This window comes from Camponotus vicinus, unplaced genomic scaffold (genome assembly GCF_025532165.1).
Source record: "Camponotus vicinus isolate PSW18456_S1 unplaced genomic scaffold, iyCamVici1.0 SCAF_4, whole genome shotgun sequence".
Classification (NCBI taxonomy): Eukaryota; Metazoa; Arthropoda; class Insecta; order Hymenoptera; family Formicidae; genus Camponotus; species Camponotus vicinus.
Genome location: NW_028141976.1, coordinates 15,439,696 through 15,459,612, shown reverse-complemented (window position 1 = coordinate 15,459,612; position 19,917 = coordinate 15,439,696). Strand labels below are relative to the sequence as shown.

Sequence of the window (19,917 nt, the reverse complement as noted above, 5' to 3'; positions counted from 1 at the left end):
CGCGGTAGCGTCGCGACGCCAAGTACATAAAAAACAGGTCCAAGCATTGAGTTGAGAGTCACTGTTCTCGACGCGGTGCTACCAAGTACCTTATCCGGAATTTCGCGTCAAGTAAACTTTCGGTTAAGATATTTAATAAACTAAAGCCGTAATCAAAAATCTAACGACACTTTTATGATATAATATGAATACAAGCTTTCGATTGCGACCTGTTTGAATAAAATCGGTGCAGTCAATCCTGAGAAATGACGATCGAATATCAGAATTGTGACATTTTTCGTTCTTTCTCTTCCTTTTCCAGGTTCAGACTCACGTACATATGCTCGCATGCACACACGCAAAGCGAGTTTGTCCCTCAAGCGGCGTTCATACCGCTGCGTATACGATTGCTTCGATATGTACAATGCTTTAAGAGACAAAATCATATGTGTGCATGTGCGTACATACGTGTGATATGTATATGTATGTGTGTACGGACGTATGAAAGATAAATTTATTAAAGTATAGTGCGGAATAGTGTAACAAGGAAGAGAAGTGACACGTTAAGCAGTCAGGTTATTAAACACAGATTAATAATAAATAAATAAAAATGATAAAAATAAAAATAATAATAATAAATAAATAAGTAAATAAATAAAACTATAGTGCGGAACAAGGAAGAGAAGTGACATATTAAAGGTTATTACCAAGCGACGCGGTAGCGTCTCGACGCCAAGTACATTTATTATATAATAAAAACACAGACTTGTGTGTGTGACACTTAACAACAATCAAGTGGATTGTGAAAAATTTTGTAATATTCATCAAAAGGTAAAAATATTGTAAAATTTTTTTCATTAATCTGTTTAAACATAATATATTTTGACATATTATATATTAATCTTAATAAAGAGAACAGACATTTATTATTTTGTGGAATATAATTATGTAATTTATAATTATATATATATATATATATGTGTGTGTGTGTGTGTCCCACACGGAACATGACATCCATTGGAGGTCCATATAACCTCCATACCTCCATGTGACCTCTATCTCCACGGTGGATGTTCAATGGATCTCTAATAGAAATCCATATTATCTCCACGGTAGATGTCATTTGTAAATTCATCATGGATGTTCATTAGACGTCGGTTATGGATGTATGATAGATGTGTACACATTTCTCTTAACATAAATCATTTTTATTAATTATTTTTCCTAGTATTGGTAAATATTATTTTTTGTTACTTTATCTTATATCTCACTAATAATTATAGTCAGTGGAAGTAAAATTTCACTGTAAAATCAGTAATCGCGCTAGTTCGTTCGTTTATCGCTATGGTGCGCTATTTTTCTCGTACTTGAGTTTTAGTCATGAGAATTATATAAAGCTTGCAAAAATGCGACAGATAAAATTAAAAGTATTACTTCGATCTAATTTCTGATACAGTTTCAATAGAGTAATTTCAGATATTAAATCGATTTTATAAGTCGGACAAGTAAATGTCCAGCCAATAAACGAAAATGATCCGTTCATTATCTATTTGTTACTCCATATAACGTACATATGACATCCATGAAAGCTCGACAAAATATCTATAATTACTCCATATAACGTATATCTGACATCCATAAGAGCTCCACAAAATATCTATAATTACTCCATATAACGTACATATGACATCCATGAACGCTTCATTCAATATCTATAATTACTCCATATAACGTACATATGACATCTATGAATACGTCTAATGGATGTCGAATGGAGGTATGAAATGCGGAACTGTGGATGTCTAGTAGATGTTTACGGGACGTTTCATGGACATCTAATGGAGGTTTCGAATCTCCATGGTAGACGTCTAGTGAACATCCATTAGAGGTTTTTGTTCCGTGTGGGGAATTTGGTTTTTCGCGATACGCAGTACATCACGCTTTACGTGTAATGGATTACGTCCGTATCATTACCAACGTGTGTAACACATTTTATCGAGGGATTTTCAACCACGGATCAATTTTTGTGAAGGTACTGTCATCATCAATTTTTTACATTTACGATACATTCAGCGTACAGTAACGGCATTTTGAACAATTTTCACAAATATTTAAATTGAGAGTGGAATAGGCCTATGGGGGAAACCACTATAAAAAAAGCGCACCATGCTATCTACCGCAAGGTGGTGTGGAAATGATAGCGCATCATTTTCTCGCCACTGAAAGGACGGGTCATTTTTCGGCGCGGTATTGCGATATATCGCACGCCACCATCATGTCTCGGAGAGCGATCCGCCCATCGCTTCGCCGCGTGCCTAGTATAAGATTACAGTGGGACGACTCTCGTCGCCGCGCGCTTCTACTCACGCAGATTGGCCGATATTCTTTATTTAATTTTTCGTTAATTATTGCGAATATCACAAAACAGTACAAGTCCTTCCTTCTTAATTTGAGCCAATCTACCTCCTTACTTCGCGTGGGTAAAAATTTCCCTGACACCCCTGTATATATATATACAGGGTGTCCCATTTTAAAGGACCCAGTCAAATATCTCAGAAACACTGCGTTAAATCGAAAAATGTTTCAAACAAAAGTTGTTTGGTTCGAAGGGGGACATAAGATGGTACCATTGGTTTGACCTTGAAGAGTCATTTGAAGGTCACATGAAGGTCACCTTGAATTTCTTAAATGGAACATCCTATATATTTTTGCATATTCTTGTAGCTTATCTCGAGAGCTTTCCAAAACACTATAATTAAGTACCTTTTCGTTAAGTACTTTTTGAGTTATGAGGCTTGAAATAATTTCTTAATTTTACATAAACCGTAAAATATCTAGTAAAATATTCATTTTTCGATTATCTTACCTTGACACTTTTACGTACAAAATAATGAGAGGAATCAATTGGTGTAAAGAAAAAACATAATTGTCTCGAAGAAAAAATATGTAATTGTTAATTGCAAATTACATATTTTTTCTTCAAAACAACTATGTGTTTTCTTTACACCAGTTGATTCCTCTCATTATTTTGTACGTAAAAGTATTAAGGTTAGATAATCGAAAAATGAATATTTTACTAGATATTTTATGGTTCATGTACAATTAAGAAATTATTTCAAGCCTCACAACTCGAAAAGTACTTAATGAAAAAATACTGAATTATAGTGTTTTGGAAAGCTCTCGATGTCAGCTACAAGAATACTAAATAAAAAATGGGGGTTTCCATTTAAGATTTTAAAGTTGACCTTCACATGACCTTCAAATGATTTTCCAAGGTCAAATCATTGTCACCATCTTATGGCCCCCTTGAAGCCACACAACTTTTGTTTGAAACATTTTTCGATTTAACGCAGTGTTTCTGAGATATTTGAGTGGGTCTTTTAAAATGGGACATCCTGTATATACAATATATATATATATATATATATATATATATATATATATATATATATATATATATATGTAATTGTTAATTGCAAATTACATATTTTTTCTTAAAAACAACTATGTTTTTTCTTTACACCAATTGATTCCTCTCATTATTTTGTACATAAAAGTATTAAGGTAAGATAATCGAAAAATGAATATTTTGCAAGATATTTTATGGTTGATGGACTGTTTATGGAAAATTAAGAAATGATTTCAAGCCTCATAACTCGGAAAGTACTTAATGAAAACTAACTTAATTATAGTGTTTTGGAAAGCTCTCGAGATAAGCTACAAGAATATGCAAAAGCATATAGGGTGTCCCATTTAAAAAGTTGGAGGTGACCTTCACATAACCTTGACAACACTATTCGAGGTCATAATAATGTTGCTGTGTAATGCGCCACATAAAACCCTATAACTTTTGTATGAAACATTTTTTTTTTAAATGCGTATTTTTCGAAATATTAAGGGGTTTCCACACTTTTGCTAAACCCTGTATATCAAGTGCATATAAGTTATGCAGCAGGAAACGTATGAAAAGAGCTTCAGCTAATTTACACATTTATACGTGTAAATATAACATATTAAGATTTGCAATGTAATGTTATGCCTCTGTAGCTGCATAAGCGTATCATTTGTTTTTGTAGCACTGGTAATAAATTATCATATTTATTACCTTTTGATGTCATCAAAAACGATTTTTTTTGTTCGTTTAGTTCCAGTTTTTATGAAACGTTTTGAATATTTTAAGTATATCGCACATGTATATATACAGGGTGTTAGAAAAGTCTAGAAACGGTCAAATATCTCGAAAACGAAACGTTTTTGAGAAAAATGTTTCGAACCAAAGTTGTAGGATTTCAAAACATCTATTTACTGGTGCTATGAGTTTAACCTTGGGTGGCGTCGCGTCGCCAAGGTCAGAGCAAGGTAACCTAGAATTTTTTAAATGGAACCCCCTATTTTTTATTACTTATTCTTGTAGCTTATCTCGAGAGCTTTCCAAAACACTATAATAAAGTATTTCTTGAGTACTTTTCGAGTTATGAGGCTTGAAATAATTTCTTAATTTTACATAAACCATAAAATATCTTGTAAAATATTCATTTTTCGATTATCTTATCTTAATACTTTTATGTACAAAATAATGAGAGGAATCAATTGATGTAAAGAAAACACATAGTTGTTTTTAAGAAAAAATATGGAATTGTTAATTGCAAATTATATATTTTTTCTTCAAAACAACTATGTGTTTTCTTTACACCAGTTGATTCCTCTCATTATTTTGTACGTAAAAGTATTAAGGTAAGATAATCGAAAAATGAATATTTTACAAGATATTTTACGGTTTATGTAAAATTAAGAAATTATTTCAAGCCTCATAACTCAAAAAGTACTTAACGAAAAGGTACTTAATTATAGTGTTTTGGAAAGCTCTCGAGATAAGCTATAAGAATATGCAATGACAAATAGAAGGTTCCATTTAAGAAATTGAAGTTGACCTTCATGTGACCTTCAAATAACTCTTCAACGTCAAACCAATGATACCATCTTATGGCCCCCTCGAAACCATAAAACTTTTGTCTGAAACATTTTTCTCTAAAATGCTTTGTTTCCGAAATAATTGCGTGCGTTAATTAAAATGGCTCACCCTGTATATTACTTTTTGATGTCATAAAAAACAATTTTTTTTGTTCGTTTAGTTCCAGTTTTTATGAAACGTTTTGAATATTTTAAGTGTATCGCACATATATATTGCGTGTTTCTCTCTTCTGTAATCGCGAGTCGTAGCAAGTGTAACAACAAATACCCATACTTTTCGATAAGGTAAGTACACTGCAAATCTTAATATGTTATATTTACACGTATAAATGTGTAAATTAGCTGAAGCCCTTTTTATACGTTTCCTGCTGCATAACTTATGCACTTGATATATTTTAATTTAATACATTAAAACGTGTTAATTAATCATATTTAAATGCATTAATTTAATATATTTAAAATGTATAGGTTTCAAATTAATGGTACATTACAATAAAGTGCTTGTTTGAAATTTATAAAAATATATTTATATTTTTTACAAAGAAATACACATTATATATTTTTTCTTATTCTAAATAACCTTATCAGTTTATATCTAACTTTGGAATTAAAATTAAATGATTATTATTAGAGAAAAATAGAAAAATTAAAGTTGGAAAAATAAAATAAAATATTAAAAAAAAATAAAATGTTCATAAGATAAATTTTTTTAATAAAAGACTATAAAGTTAAAAATTTTATTTATATTTAGGTGCGTATTGAACATGCATCTTAAATAGATAATGAACGAATTATTTTCGTTTATTGGCCGAACATTTACTTGTCCGACTTATAAAATCGATTTAATATCTGAAGTTCCTCTATTGAAACTGTATCAGAAATTAAATCGAAGTGATATTTTTAATTTTATCTGTCGTCTTTTGCAAGCTTTATATAATTCTCATGACTAAAACTTAAGTACGAGAAAAATAGCGCACCGTAGCGGTAAACAAACGAACTAGCGATTACTGATTTTGCGGTGAAATTTTACTTCCACTGACTATAATTAATGAGATATAAGATAAAATAACAAAAAATAAGCGTTTCTATTAGAGTTCAATGAAATACTGATTCTTAGTGATCTTATTCATATATTTGTAAATAGAAATTAATATAGTTTTCATAATTATATATATATATATATATATATATATATAGTATATGTATGTATGTATGTATATGTATATGTATATGTATGTACATATGTATATATAGTTTTAAATTAATTTGAAATTAATAAAAATTAATTTTTATTTTGTCTATAGAAACGTGAAAAATACATTTCCTTAACTATGGTTTTAAAAGCATTTCTATAGGAACGTTTCTTATTAATGCTTTACGGTTAAAAAATGTTGGATACGTTTAAGAAACGTATATAAAACGACCGTGTGCTACCTGGGTTTATTGTTATCATACATGACAAGAATATAATATTTAATAAATTATTTGTAAATTTATTATAAGTAAACATTACTTTAAAAAATCAAAGCAATATAATTTATAATATTAATATTATTAGAAATTTATATAATAATATTATATAATAATATTATTAGAAATATTAATATATACATTAAAAATTTTACATATATGTAGTTTCAATTTGTATAATTTTGATATCTGTGTAAGTCATTAAATGTGTTAAGCTGCTGAGACGTGTAAATCAAGAACAAATGCCTCTTTATAACACGTCCCAAACATTGAATAAAGAAGTGTGTTATTTTTTTATACGTTTCCATACTCTCTAAAAGTGAATCAGTGTATTATCACTGAAAAACAGTAAATAGTCACTAATTACAGCAGTTATAAGTACAGCACTGTAAATCAGTGATATTTTATTGAAAGAATTAGTTAATAATTTTGACTGTTTCAATCAGTAATATTTCTTTCGTTATTGTCAGTAATATTAAACTACAATTCATCTCTCTATCTATTTCATATAAAATTAAAAATTTTATTTATATATATTTACTAAATATTTATTATATCAAAAATTTTATTTTATTTATATTACATGCATATTGAACTTGCTATCTTAAATAGATAACGAACGAATAATTTTCATTAAGTCGCCAGACATTTATTTGTCCGACTCATAAGATCGATTTAACATCTGAAATTAAATTGAAGTAATATTTTTAATTTTATCTGTCGCTCTTTGCAAACTTTATATAATTCTTATAACTAAAACTAAATACGAGAGAGATAGCGATCGTAGCGGTAAACGAACGAACTAGCGATTACTGGTTTTACAGTGAAATTTACTGGTTTTACAGTGAATTTTATTTTAACTGATCATAATCAGTGAGATATAAGATAAAATAACAAAAAAATAAGCGTTTCCACTGAAAATCAGTAAAATACTCACTGATTCTCAGTGAAATCTTATTTTACTGTTTAAATTAGTGATATTTTCACTGATTCACTTTTAGAGAGTACATATTCTCATTATAACACGTAAGATTCGTATAAAATTAATACATTACACATTTATATGTATTTAAATAACATGGATAAACGTGTTTTCTGGAAATTACACAAATGAAATAAGTTACATTAACACATTGAAATTTGCAGTGCATTGCGAAGAATTTTGAGATTTGTTTAAAGCCGCAAAAGTAGCTTTCCTGACAGACAACGGACGGTCAAATATAAAAAAATTTTTTATTTTCTCAAAAATACATAGTGTTTTTGATGTCGCTGATTCTAATTCTGAACATAGATTTATGAAATTTCAAGCCTAAGAGCAGTAATGATAACATGAATAAATATAAACGTATAGACTTAGAGCTGCAGAGAACTTTCTTTTAACATTATCGAGAACTAATTATGTGGCTGTAGAAAGCTCCTTTTTTACTTTAGAGTCTTTTTCGTTGGTTTTCTAATTTTTTACTTCTATGGTATTAATTTAATATTTATGAAATACCACTAATTTATCAACTCAAGAGTCACAAAAGTGGCTTTCCCGGAAGTCTAATGTCGCGCCTTTGTAGCTGCATAAGTGCATCTATTTGTATTTGTAGCACTAATAATAAATTATCGTCTATTACCCTTTGATGTCATCAAAAAGAATTTTACTTGTTCGTTTAGTTCGTTTTTGTGAAACGTTTTGAATAATTTAAGTGTATCACATATATATTGCGTGTCTCTCTTTTCTGTAATCGCGAGTCGTAGCAAGTGTGATGGTAACAACACAAATACCCATACTTTTCGATAAGTAGTATCTCTATTTAGTGTATCTCTATTTACTTTCTAATCTGAAAAAAGCATCTCCATTATTTCATAAATTGTATTTATGTATTTTTCTTTGTTATAGTCTGAAGGACTATAACTCTAGTTTAATATTAATATAGATTTTATTTAAACAAAAAAATGCAATGGAATGTTTGCGAACCGCGTAAAATCGTCACCTCAGCGAACTACGTGTGAGTTCGCCAGAAACACGAAAATGCAAAGGGTTTCGATTTTGAAACGCTTTCGCTTGCACCAAGATTTGACCGTCACGAAAAGTTCACCATGATCTTATATGATAACGTCACTAGGCGATCCCCTCCCAAATTTTAGCAAAAACGAGGAGTTAAAAACCGCCCATCGCGAGAGCGCAGCGGACAGTCGTTAACAAATATTGAACAATTGTAAGTGCGGGCTAGTCGCTAATTAATTTCACTAATTAATTTAACTTATTACTTAAAAGAATAAAGGAAGAGGTTATAGAAATAATCCGAGTCTTATATCAAATCAAGAAAATATATTTGTAGCACTGATAATAAATTATCATCTATTACCCTCTAATCAAAAAGAATTTTCCTTCCTCGTCTAGTTCCAGTTTTAGTGAACATTTTAATGAACATTTTGAATATTTCAGTATATTGCACGTATATATTGCGTCCGACTTCTATAACCGTGAGTCGCGACAATTCAAGTGTAGCAGCAAATACCTATACTCTTCGATAAAGTAAGTAGTATTTCTATTTGTTCCTTAAAGTTTTTTATATTAATTATTGTTGTTTTATTAGCGGAGTTTCTTTTTTATTAAGTATTTTAGATTAATAAAATTTTTAAATAAAGCAGATTGAAGATTTTTGTTACATATAAAATTATTATCTTTTAAAATTTTATAAAAACATTGATTATTTTAAATAACTACGAAACTTATTTAATTTTTATTTTTCCTTAAACATAGAAATTCTCGAAATAATAGCTTCCATGTTATTTGATACTTGACACTTCGAAAATAATTAATGAATTTACTTCTTAATCTGAAAGAAGCATTTCCATTATTTCATAAATTGTATTTATGTATTTATCTATATGTTTAGAAGGGGAAGACATAAAATAAAAAAAAATCTGGGAAATACATTAATACAAATTTGTATTATCAATTTAATGATAATGATATTTATTTCATTAATACTATTGGGTCTTACTGCTCTATATATATATATATATATATATTATTATATTTTAAATGATCATCGCCGACATATAATTAAAAAGATAAATATATTAAACGGCCCAAAGAGTTTTCCATTTATTGGAAGTGGTTATTATTTCTTTCGTCAGAATTATGGAGGTAATAATAAAGAGATATTTAAAAAATTAATTATTACCAACATTGCATTAATTTAAAATAATAAAGATATTAATAAATTCATAATATAAATAATATTAATATTAATAATTAAAATAAATTTTAATAAGTTAATAATCTTATATGATAAATCATAAAACATTTTTTAGAACTTTTGGATATTATTATTAAACTGACACAAGATTATTCATCTCCATTCAAGTTTTGGATAGGCAACAAATTAGTAATTGGTATATATGAACCAGATCAAATGCAGGTAAAAAGATAGCGTTTATATGTTTCATTATTATTTGTTTGTATATTCATGAATTATTTAAATCTATATATAGAGAATTTGTTGTCTATTTCAAATAAATAATACTTTTATATATCTTTATAATAACTCATCACTGATCTAATCAAAATAATTTTCTACAGTTAACTTTATCTAAATATAATATATTGTTAAATATCTAAATGACAGATATACAGATATACAGATAAACAGATATACATTTGAAATATTTAAAAGTACTTCACATAATACAACTTTTATAGGTAATCTTGCATAACAGTGTGGATAAAAGTATGCTATATAAACTTTTTGAACCTATAATAGGCAAAGGATTAGTCACAGCTCCTGGTAAGATATTTTTAGTAACATAAAATTTAAAATTATTCCTATAACTATAGTTTACACATAATAAAATTATGTAGTTTCATAACTACAATTTACATAATAACATTATATAATTTTAAAAAATCCTTTATAACATACTTATAATATAATTATTACTTGCATTCTTATATAATATATACTTATATTTTTACTTTTGTTACTTTGACTGCAATGTGACAAATTTAAAATTATTATTAATTAAATTTGTTTTCAAAGTTTTTTAATATCAATGCTTTTTAATATTATTTTTATGTATTACATGTACATATATATATATATATATATATATATATATATATATATATATATATATACAGGGTGACCCATTTTAACTTAGGCAGCCAAATAACTCGAAAAATAAGCAACATAGAGAAAAATGTTTTAGACAAAAGTTGTATGGTTTCGAGGGGGCCATAAGATGGTATCATTGGTTTGACATTGAAGAGTCATTTGAAGGTCACGTGAAGGTCACTTCAATTTTTTTAAATGGAACATCCTATATATTTTTGTACATTCTTGTAGCTCATCTCGAGAGCTTTCCAAAACACTATAATTAAGTACATTTTCGTTAAGTACTTTTTGAGTTATGAGGCTTGAAATAATTTCTTAATTTTACATAAACCGTAAAATATCTTGTAAAATATTCATTTTTCGATTACCTTACCTTAATAGTTTTATGTACAAAATAATGAGAGGAATCAATTGGTGTAAAGAAAACACATAGTTGTTTCGAAGAAAAAATATGTAATTTGCAATTAACAATTCCATATTTTTTCTTAAAAACAACTATGTGTTTTCTTTACACCAATTGATTCCTCTCATTATTTTGTACATAAAAGTATTAAGGTAAGATAATCGAAAAATGAATATTTTACAAGATATTTTACGGTTTATGTAAAATTAAGAAATTATTTCAAGCATCATAACTCAAAAAGTACTTAACGGAAAGGTACTTAATTATAGTGTTTTGGAAAGCTCTCGAAATAAGCTACAAGAATGTACAAAAATATATAGGGTATTCTATTTAAAAAAATTGAAGTGACCTTCACGTGACCTTCAAATGACTCTTCAAGGTCAAACCAATGATACCATCTTATGGCCCCCTCGAAACCATACAACTTTTGTCTAAAACATTTTTCTCTATCTTGCTTATTTTTCGAGTTATTTGGCTGCCTAAGTTAAAATGGGTCACCCTGTATATATATATATACAGGGTGTCACAGGTATTATCCGTCAAATAAAAACCATAAATAGAGTTCGCTAAACTAAACTAAAAAGTCCTATACCATTTTGCAAACAACCACGTAAAATTTCGAGATATTAATTAAGGAAGATCGGCTAATAAGCGTACAATTGGCGTGATTAGACAGTCGGCCATTCCAGCGAGGACAACGCGGAGTGATCGGATTGTATTTTTGCAATATTCTCACGCGGTTTTGTAAGAAATTTTAATCACTTTCTAGTCAAATAATTATTTTTCAAATAAAAACCATTTTTAACATTTAAAAATCAATATGATCCTTATTTGAAAAATAATTATTTGACTAGAAAGTGATTAAAATTTCTGACAAAACCGCGTGGAAATGTCATAAAAATACGATCCAATCACTTCGCACCGTCCTCGCTAAAATGGCCGACTGCCTAATCACACCGATCGCGCGCTTATTAACCAATCTTTTTTAATTAATATCTCGAAATTTTACGTGGTTGTTTGCAAAATGGTATAGAACTTTTTAGTTCAGTTTAGCGAGCTCTACTTATGGTTTTTTTTTGACGAATGATACCTGTGACACCCTGTATATATATAAATACACACACACACACACACACACACACACACACACACATGTATATATATATATATATATATATATATATATATATATATATATACATACATGCTTTCTTCATTTATCTTCTTTAATATATCTTTCCTATAATATTTTTTTCAGTACCTATATGGAGAAAACATCGAAAAGTTATTGCATTAAATTTTAATACTCCAATATTACGAAACTTTTCGGATACATTTGTCGATCAATCTCTAAATTTAACAAAGGAACTTAAAAAGATCGGATTAAATGGAAAAGAAATAGATCTTTCCCATTATATCTTCAAATATACGCTTAACGTTATATGTGGTAAGGCCAAGTATTTTTATTTAATATAAAACATCTGTATACTATATTTGTTATCATAAAAGTAAAAAGAAATCAAAAATTTTGCAAGAAATCAAGAGAAAGACACGTTATTACGTAGACGACAAATTATACATTATGTATAATATAGTATAATTTGTATTATTTTATTATTTGCGTGCGTGCGTACGTGCGTGCGTGCGTGCGTGCGTGCGTGCGTGCGTGCGTGCGTGCGTGCGTGCGTGCGTGCGTGCGTGCGTGCGTGCGTGCGTGCGTGCGTGCGTGCGTGCGTGCGTGCGTGCGTGCGTGCGTGCGTGCGTGCGTGCGTTTGTGTGTGTGTGTGTGTGTGTGTGTGTGTGTGTGTATCGTGTGTACATAGAAAGAAGAACAAAAATTTAAACAATATAAATTATTCCACAGAAATAAAATGTTAATCATATCAATGTACAATGTACATATATGTGTATATATATATATATATATATATATATATATTTCTAAGGTAATTATGCATAAAAAGGGCCCACCTTCGCACAAATGTGTTATTGACGTATGTTGTGAAGATGTTATCCCTGATTAACATTCTAAAGGTTTTAGCCGGCGGTCGTTCTTTATTCAAAAGTTATTAACAAATAAATGTGAGAAATATTGACATAAAGATTCTACTTTATTTGTTCACCGATTTGCTTTATTTTTAAATATGTTATAGGGGAGATTTTCCCGAGTAATTTCATATATATATATGGTATATAAGGGTCGGATTCAAATAGTTTTGGAGATATAGGCTGAAAAAGAATAAAAATAATAAATACAAAAATAAGATAAACCTTCCGAAAACCTTCGGAAAACCTACCTATATGAAATAATGGGTAAGAATACCCAATTTCTACGTATTTTTACCACCTGAACACGAATATGAAACTTAAAAATAGTGGTCGAACTCGCAAGTCGAAGAAAAAAGGTAAATTAAAGGTAAATAAAAAAAAGGTAAACAATTTAAATTTATATAGAATTTAATACAATTTAATACAATTAAAAAATATCACAAATGTATGTGTACACACACACACACGCGCGCGCGAGGGGGGGGTGCAAGGGGGTCCTTCGGCCTCCCTCCCGCAACCGCCCCGCCGGTAGGGACGCATTGCGAAGAGTTCAATCACAATGGATATATGTTGTAAGTTGTAAAGCGAGGTCCACCTTGCCTACCGGCGGGGTGGTTGCGGGAGGGGGGGCCGAAGGCCCCCCTTGCACCCCCCGCGCGTGTGTGTGTGTGTGTGTACACATACATTTGTGATATTTTTTAATTGTATTAAATTGTATTAAATTCTATATAAATTTAAATTGTATTAAATGTATTTAAAATTATTATTTTTTCATATAACAGCTAAAATAGTAGGTTTATGAAAAAAATGCATATAACCTTTTTTGTAGAGTTTCTCAGCGGCTATATTTTTTGCTTAAAATTTTTTTCTCAAATCAATATTTTCGGAGATAAAAAGCATTAAAATTGTGAAATTCTTTTGTTAATAACTTTTTAATAAACAACGACCGCCAGCTAAAACCTTCAGAATATTAATTAGAGATATGACCTTGACAACATATGTCAATGACATGATTTGTGCGAAGGTGGGCCCTTTTTATGCATAATTACCATTTCTAATTTAAATTATCGCCAGTATTAATTTAATCCAGAGTACTCTATAGGGGTTATATTGTTCATATCACTTTTTATAGAAATTTTGTGCATATAATTGAAAAAGACAAACATATGCAATAGAACATATGTAATCGAAGCATATGTAATAGAAAAGTACAGAAATATAATTATGATGGTGTTCAAAACATTTTTTAAATGAAAATATTCATATTAGCATTTTTGTAATATTTCTGTTTATAGGACACATAGAACACAACTATAGATATTTTTCTTAATGAGACTAAAGCTATTGATTAAGTCTATTAACATTGACTCAATAGTTATTGAAATATGATAATCGATGATACTTCTAAATGAGCAACTCGCATATAAGTTGCTGCGAGTGACTTTATTAATGTGTTTCATGATTTTTCAGTTCTTATGTTTGTTACTTTTGAAAACATTTTAATGACAGTATGTGTAAAATATGCTGCAAAATATTGTTCAACATAGTAAATTAATATCGAGAATATTGAAACAATAAAAATAATGAAATGCATATAATTTTACTAAGTTGATTATTATTTTCAAAAATATTTGGATAACAAGACATTTATTTTTTATTTTAAAAAATTTCATATCATATTTGTTTAGGGAATGCATTGTATAAAATGTACAAATCAAAATTATTACTCAATTACTATAATATTTAATATCAATTAACTAAATAATAATATAATAGTTAGTATCAATTAACTAAATAATAATATAATAGTTAATACCAATTAATAGTTAATATCAATTTATAATAGTTAATATCAATTACTATAATAGTTAATATCTTGAGTAATGAATTTCTTTTCATGTGTCATAATAAAGCCACAATGACGAACGTCAAACCAGAACTTCTCTCAAACCAGATCAATCAATGTCTCGAAATAAGTGCGAGGTAAAATAATATTTTATATTATTGTTTCTCTTTTTTATGTTATTGTTTTTTAATATAATTTTTTTAACCTGGACTTTTTACAATATTACTTCTTACAATATTAAAGTATATGCACAAATCATAAAAATGAGTCTATCTGAAAATTTATAAAATTTATAAAATTCTTTAAAAATTGCACTTTCAAAAGAATTTTTTACAAATGTATTTGTGGAAATTACATTTTAATTTAATCTTTATTATAAATACTTTTGTCGACATATAACTAAATATAGATACTGTTATATATGTAACTAAAGAAAGAATATTTTTCTCGTGTTCTATTCGTCGAATTTAATAATCACAATTCGTTATATATATTTTTATATTTTATGAAAAGATTATAGAAGTCTATAGAATATTATTTTAATAGAAAAATGTGTGTGTTTTAGCATGAGGAAAATTATCTCATTAAGAATACGGAATGTGTTCTTGTATCATGATTTCATATATAATTTGACAGCTGCAGGACGAAAACAAAAAGAAAATATAAACTTTTTACACTCTTTTATGGATAAGGTAAATGTTATGAATATTAATAACAAATTAGTTTTAACTTATACTTTATACTTACTCATAATTTATTATTTCACAGTTAATACAACAGCACCTAATAAATGCACAGAATAGTAACATTAATAATGATAAGACTCGTAAGTTTTGTCTATGGACGTACTATATGGACGTAGTATATAGACTCCGCATGCCCTTTTTTGTCTATCTAATTGAGTGAAGCCAACATCTAGAAAGAGAGCGAGAATAGAGAGCTTTTTCGTCTCTCTCTTTCTTTTTGTTTTTTTTTTTGCAATTCGTCTGCGCAGAAAGAGACAAAGTCTGAACAGAAAGGTTAGATCATCTGTTTCTTTCTATATGTTGGCTTCACTTTTTTGGCCATATGCGGAGTCCTTGTATACTACGTCTATGGTTTTGTCTATATTTTATTTGTATGTTTTCATTGTTGTTACGATGCAAGATTGTAAATGATTTTTTTCAGCAAAATAATATTTTTCAAAAGCTTAAAACTTTATTAAAGTGCTTGCTTTCATTGTTAAAACACTATTATAATGTCTAATTTTAATCAATGCTAAAGATATTTTTCTTTTTCTACGTTTATTTTTAATATTAATTTTCAAAATATCTAATTTTTCTTTTATATATACATGGCGTCCCAGAACACTACATACAAGCGCTTGTGAGGAGGTACAGACCAGTAAATTGAACAGAAAAGTCTTGTACCATTTTACAATTTTCGCAATAATAACAGAAATATTAAATATTAAAATCGGACATACGAAAGAAGCGCTCAGCCGCTCGAGCGCTTGTTTGTAGTGTATATATATATATAATATACTATTATTATATATTCTTATGCTATGAGAAAATAATTAACATATATACACACATGCACAAAATTTTATACTTTTTCTTTCATTTTATTTAGATAAAACACTTCTCGATACATTAATAGAAATGTTTGATAACGAGAAATGCCCGCAAGAAGTAATACGGGAGAATTTAATTACTATAATACTAGCGGTATGTAAAATATCTCTATATAATTTTTACATAATTATGTTTGTATATAAACAAATATTTATTATATTATATATAAAAAGTTAAAAAAGAATTAGTCTAATAAGAGCTAAGCACAATAAATAAATGCATTTATATTGTGTAAATATTCTTTTTGATAATAACGTTTCGATGCATTTGTATCGTATCTCTCTTCAGCATATAAAAATAAATAATATACTGCTACAATGTAGCTAATATTATCTAATAAGCATAATAAAGAGATAAAAATCGATTACAAATAGTAATAATTAATAACACGGATTACTTTACATTTTTTAACATACCATTTCGTTACATTTTTTTCGGAACAATTTAGATTTGGTCCGTGATTGGAAAATATTTTTATTTTACACTGATATGAACAAGTTACATGCCATCATTAAACTACATAAGGACTCTTTTTCTCAGCAAAAAATAAATCAAATAAAAATATAGTATATAAAATTTCATGTAAAGATTGTGATGCATCATATGTTGGTCAGTTAAATAGATAAAATATTAAAATTACGCATTTATGAAGATTGTATTCATATTAATAACGACACTTTACAATATTCTGTGATAGTCAAAGAGCATTGAATTACTTCTTTTTTTTAATTACAGTTGAATAGGATAACGTTGAAGTTTTGGATATAATAATTATTTTAAGTAAAAATTATTATAAGATCTGTTGTTTATTAAGCATCAGAAAAATAGAATCAATCGACATATAATACCGAATGTCTTTACCATGTATGCTGGATTATTGGAAAATTAATGTTAAACGAAAATTTAAGTGTCCCTATGTGTTTATTTTTCTCCCATCGGAAGAATTGAATTATTATTAAAGTGAAATTTTGCATAATTTAATTGCATTTATTTACTACGCTTTCTTCTCATTAGTTTTATTCTCCTTTCCGATTTTTTTATATTCAATATATATAGGTATATATATATATATATATATATATATATATATATGTTTTTAGTTGTTTATTATCAACGAATCATTTAAATTAACATATAAAAAATTGTTATTTATTAGGGGTCGGATACAACGGCAATAACATTAAATTTTGCTATCTTTATGCTGGCCTTGCATCCACATATACAAGTAAGTATTTATTAAATTTATTCGAAATAATACAATTAATTATACAATTAATACAATTAATTCGGTATAATAAACGAAGTAAATGCAAATAATACAATTTTCAACGACGAATATAAAAAAATTTTTCTAGTAATAATCAAAGAAAGTTCTTTCTCAATAAATTCTATTATTTACACAAATAATAATTCGCTCAGAATCTCTTTTGGCATATTATATAAATTATAAAATAATTTCTAATGATGTTAATAAGATTAAATTACTATATTAAATTACCATACTTTGTTCAAATTGTAACTTAAATTTGGTTAGTATAAACATTTTTTTCAAAGTATGTTTATAACAGTTCAGCAAACAAGAAATATGTATAATATATGTTATAATCTCATTACAAAATTTGCTTAAATAAAAATTTTGTGTGTAATGTTTCTATTAAATTAAGAATTTTAATGCAGCATAAAATGCTATTATCTGCATTTCAATACCAAACTGATAAAAATTCGTAAATATAATAAATAAGATTACATCTCTCTTATATATTGTACATGTTTATATTTATATAATTAAATATCTTATTTAATTTTATAATAGAATAAAGTATATGAAGAAATTAAAGAAATTTGTGGAACTGATCCTGTTAAATATGAAGATTCACATTACATGGAATACTTAGATTGTGTAATAAAAGAAACAATGAGACTATTTCCAGCTGTTCCATTAATTGGGCGGTCTTTAACTAAGGACGTAAAAATTGGTATGTTTTCAAATATTAAAATTCTATTACTTTATATGTGTGTTAGAATACATATAATCATTATATAGCTTAAGCACGAAAAACCATAATTTTTAAAGAATAATTACAAATATATTTTATTATTTAAAAATTATATTATATTATGTGCTCATTTTGTTTTTATATATAAACTACTTTTATATGTTGCCTTATATATACCATACATATATAAATATTATTTTTTATATCTTTTTTTAACGTTTAAGTATAAAGAGATATATGTTTTAGGAGACACTATTTTGCCAAAAGGCACGGAAGTTATATTGGGGATAATAGCTCTCCATCGAAATGAAAAGTTCTGGCAAAATGCACTAACATTTGATCCAGATAGATTTTTGCCAGACAAAATAGAAATATCACAGAAACATTACATGCCATTTAGTTATGGCGTAAGAAATTGTATAGGTGAGCAATAAATCACAAGATATTAAGATCAAATTTATTTATAATTAACTAACAAGTTTTTGCAGGTGGAGGTTTTGCTTTGTTATCGATGAAAATTCTACTAGCAACATTAATACGCAATTTCACATTTGAAGCGGATTCTAATATTAAAATCAATGAAATAAAATTGAACATGAATGTTGCTTTATCTAGCGTGAAACCTTTAAGCGTTAAATTAAAAACACGAGGTCCACACTAGTAAAATAGTATAAAAAGAAATATATTATGTAATAATTATGTAACAATATACATTTAATTAATGTATACATACATACACACACATATATATTATAATATAGTACATACAATAAAAAAGATATTCATTATATTAGATTGTAGTATTTGAATTTTCTGCGCATTATAAAAAGTTTTGTAATAGTATTCAATAGATTATAATTAAAATTTTGATTTTAGTAATTAATATTTTTTTGTCATATTTAAAAAAGATGTACACATATATATATATATATATATATATATATAAGAAAAAATGCAATTGTTAATCGCAAATTACATTTTTTTTTCGAAACAATTATGTGTTTTCTTTACACCAATTGATTCCTCTCATTATTTTGTACATAAAAGTATTAAGGTAAGATAATCGAAAAATGAATATTTTACTAGATATTTTATGGTTTATGTAAAATTAAGAAATTATTTCAAGCCTTATAACTCGAAAAGTACTTGATGAAAAAAATACTTTATTATAGTGTTTTGGAAAGCTCTCGACATAAGCTATAAGAATATGCAATAAAAAATAGGTGGTTCCATTTAAGAAATTAAAGGTGTCCTTGACCTCACCTTAACGATGCCATCCAAGGTCAAACCAATGACACCATCTTATGTTCCCCTCAAAACCATACAATTTTTGTCGAAAATGTTTTTCTCTAAAATGCTTAGTTTTAGAAAGAAAAGGGGTGTACGGGTGGTCTGTATATACAGGGTGACCCATTTTAACTTAGGCAGCCAAATAACTCGAAAAATAAGCAAGATAGAGAAAAATGTTTTAGACAAA

At 27.6% G+C, this 19,917-nt stretch overlaps 1 protein-coding gene across 3 annotated transcripts; it reads left to right on the top strand.

The window, feature by feature from the left end:
* The first annotated feature begins 5,124 nt into the window (after positions 1-5,124).
* Positions 5,125-19,233, top strand: LOC145970511 (cytochrome P450 4V2-like). Of its 3 annotated transcripts, XM_083097349.1 has the most exons (15): positions 5,215-5,235; positions 8,306-8,624; positions 8,855-8,944; positions 9,309-9,562; positions 9,730-9,836; positions 10,118-10,202; positions 12,191-12,379; positions 14,895-14,964; positions 15,393-15,519; positions 15,596-15,653; positions 16,442-16,536; positions 17,600-17,668; positions 18,257-18,419; positions 18,687-18,863; positions 18,929-19,233. In XM_083097349.1, the coding sequence occupies exons 4-15, from the start codon at positions 9,376-9,378 to the stop codon at positions 19,099-19,101; spliced, it is 1,500 nt and encodes a 499-aa protein (XP_082953475.1). In that variant the 5' UTR covers positions 5,215-5,235; positions 8,306-8,624; positions 8,855-8,944; positions 9,309-9,375; the 3' UTR covers positions 19,102-19,233. The 3 variants fall into 3 exon arrangements, with proteins under 3 accessions (XP_082953474.1, XP_082953475.1, XP_082953476.1); XM_083097348.1 differs by lacking the exon at positions 8,306-8,624 and having other exon boundaries at positions 5,125-5,235; XM_083097350.1 differs by lacking the exons at positions 5,215-5,235; positions 8,306-8,624 and adding an exon at positions 8,189-8,209 and having other exon boundaries at positions 8,857-8,944.
* The last annotated feature ends 684 nt before the right edge of the window (positions 19,234-19,917 follow it).

Excerpts from the sequence above, each read along its gene's own strand:
- LOC145970511 (XM_083097348.1), top strand. The coding sequence starts at position 9,376 with ATGATAATGATATTTATTTCATTAATACTATTGGGTCTTACTGCTCTA. Across the intron at positions 9,563-9,729 it reads CTTTCGTCAGAATTATGGAG|AACTTTTGGATATTATTATT; the intron begins GTAATAATAAAG and ends AACATTTTTTAG. Across the intron at positions 18,864-18,928 it reads TGGCGTAAGAAATTGTATAG|GTGGAGGTTTTGCTTTGTTA; the intron begins GTGAGCAATAAA and ends AAGTTTTTGCAG.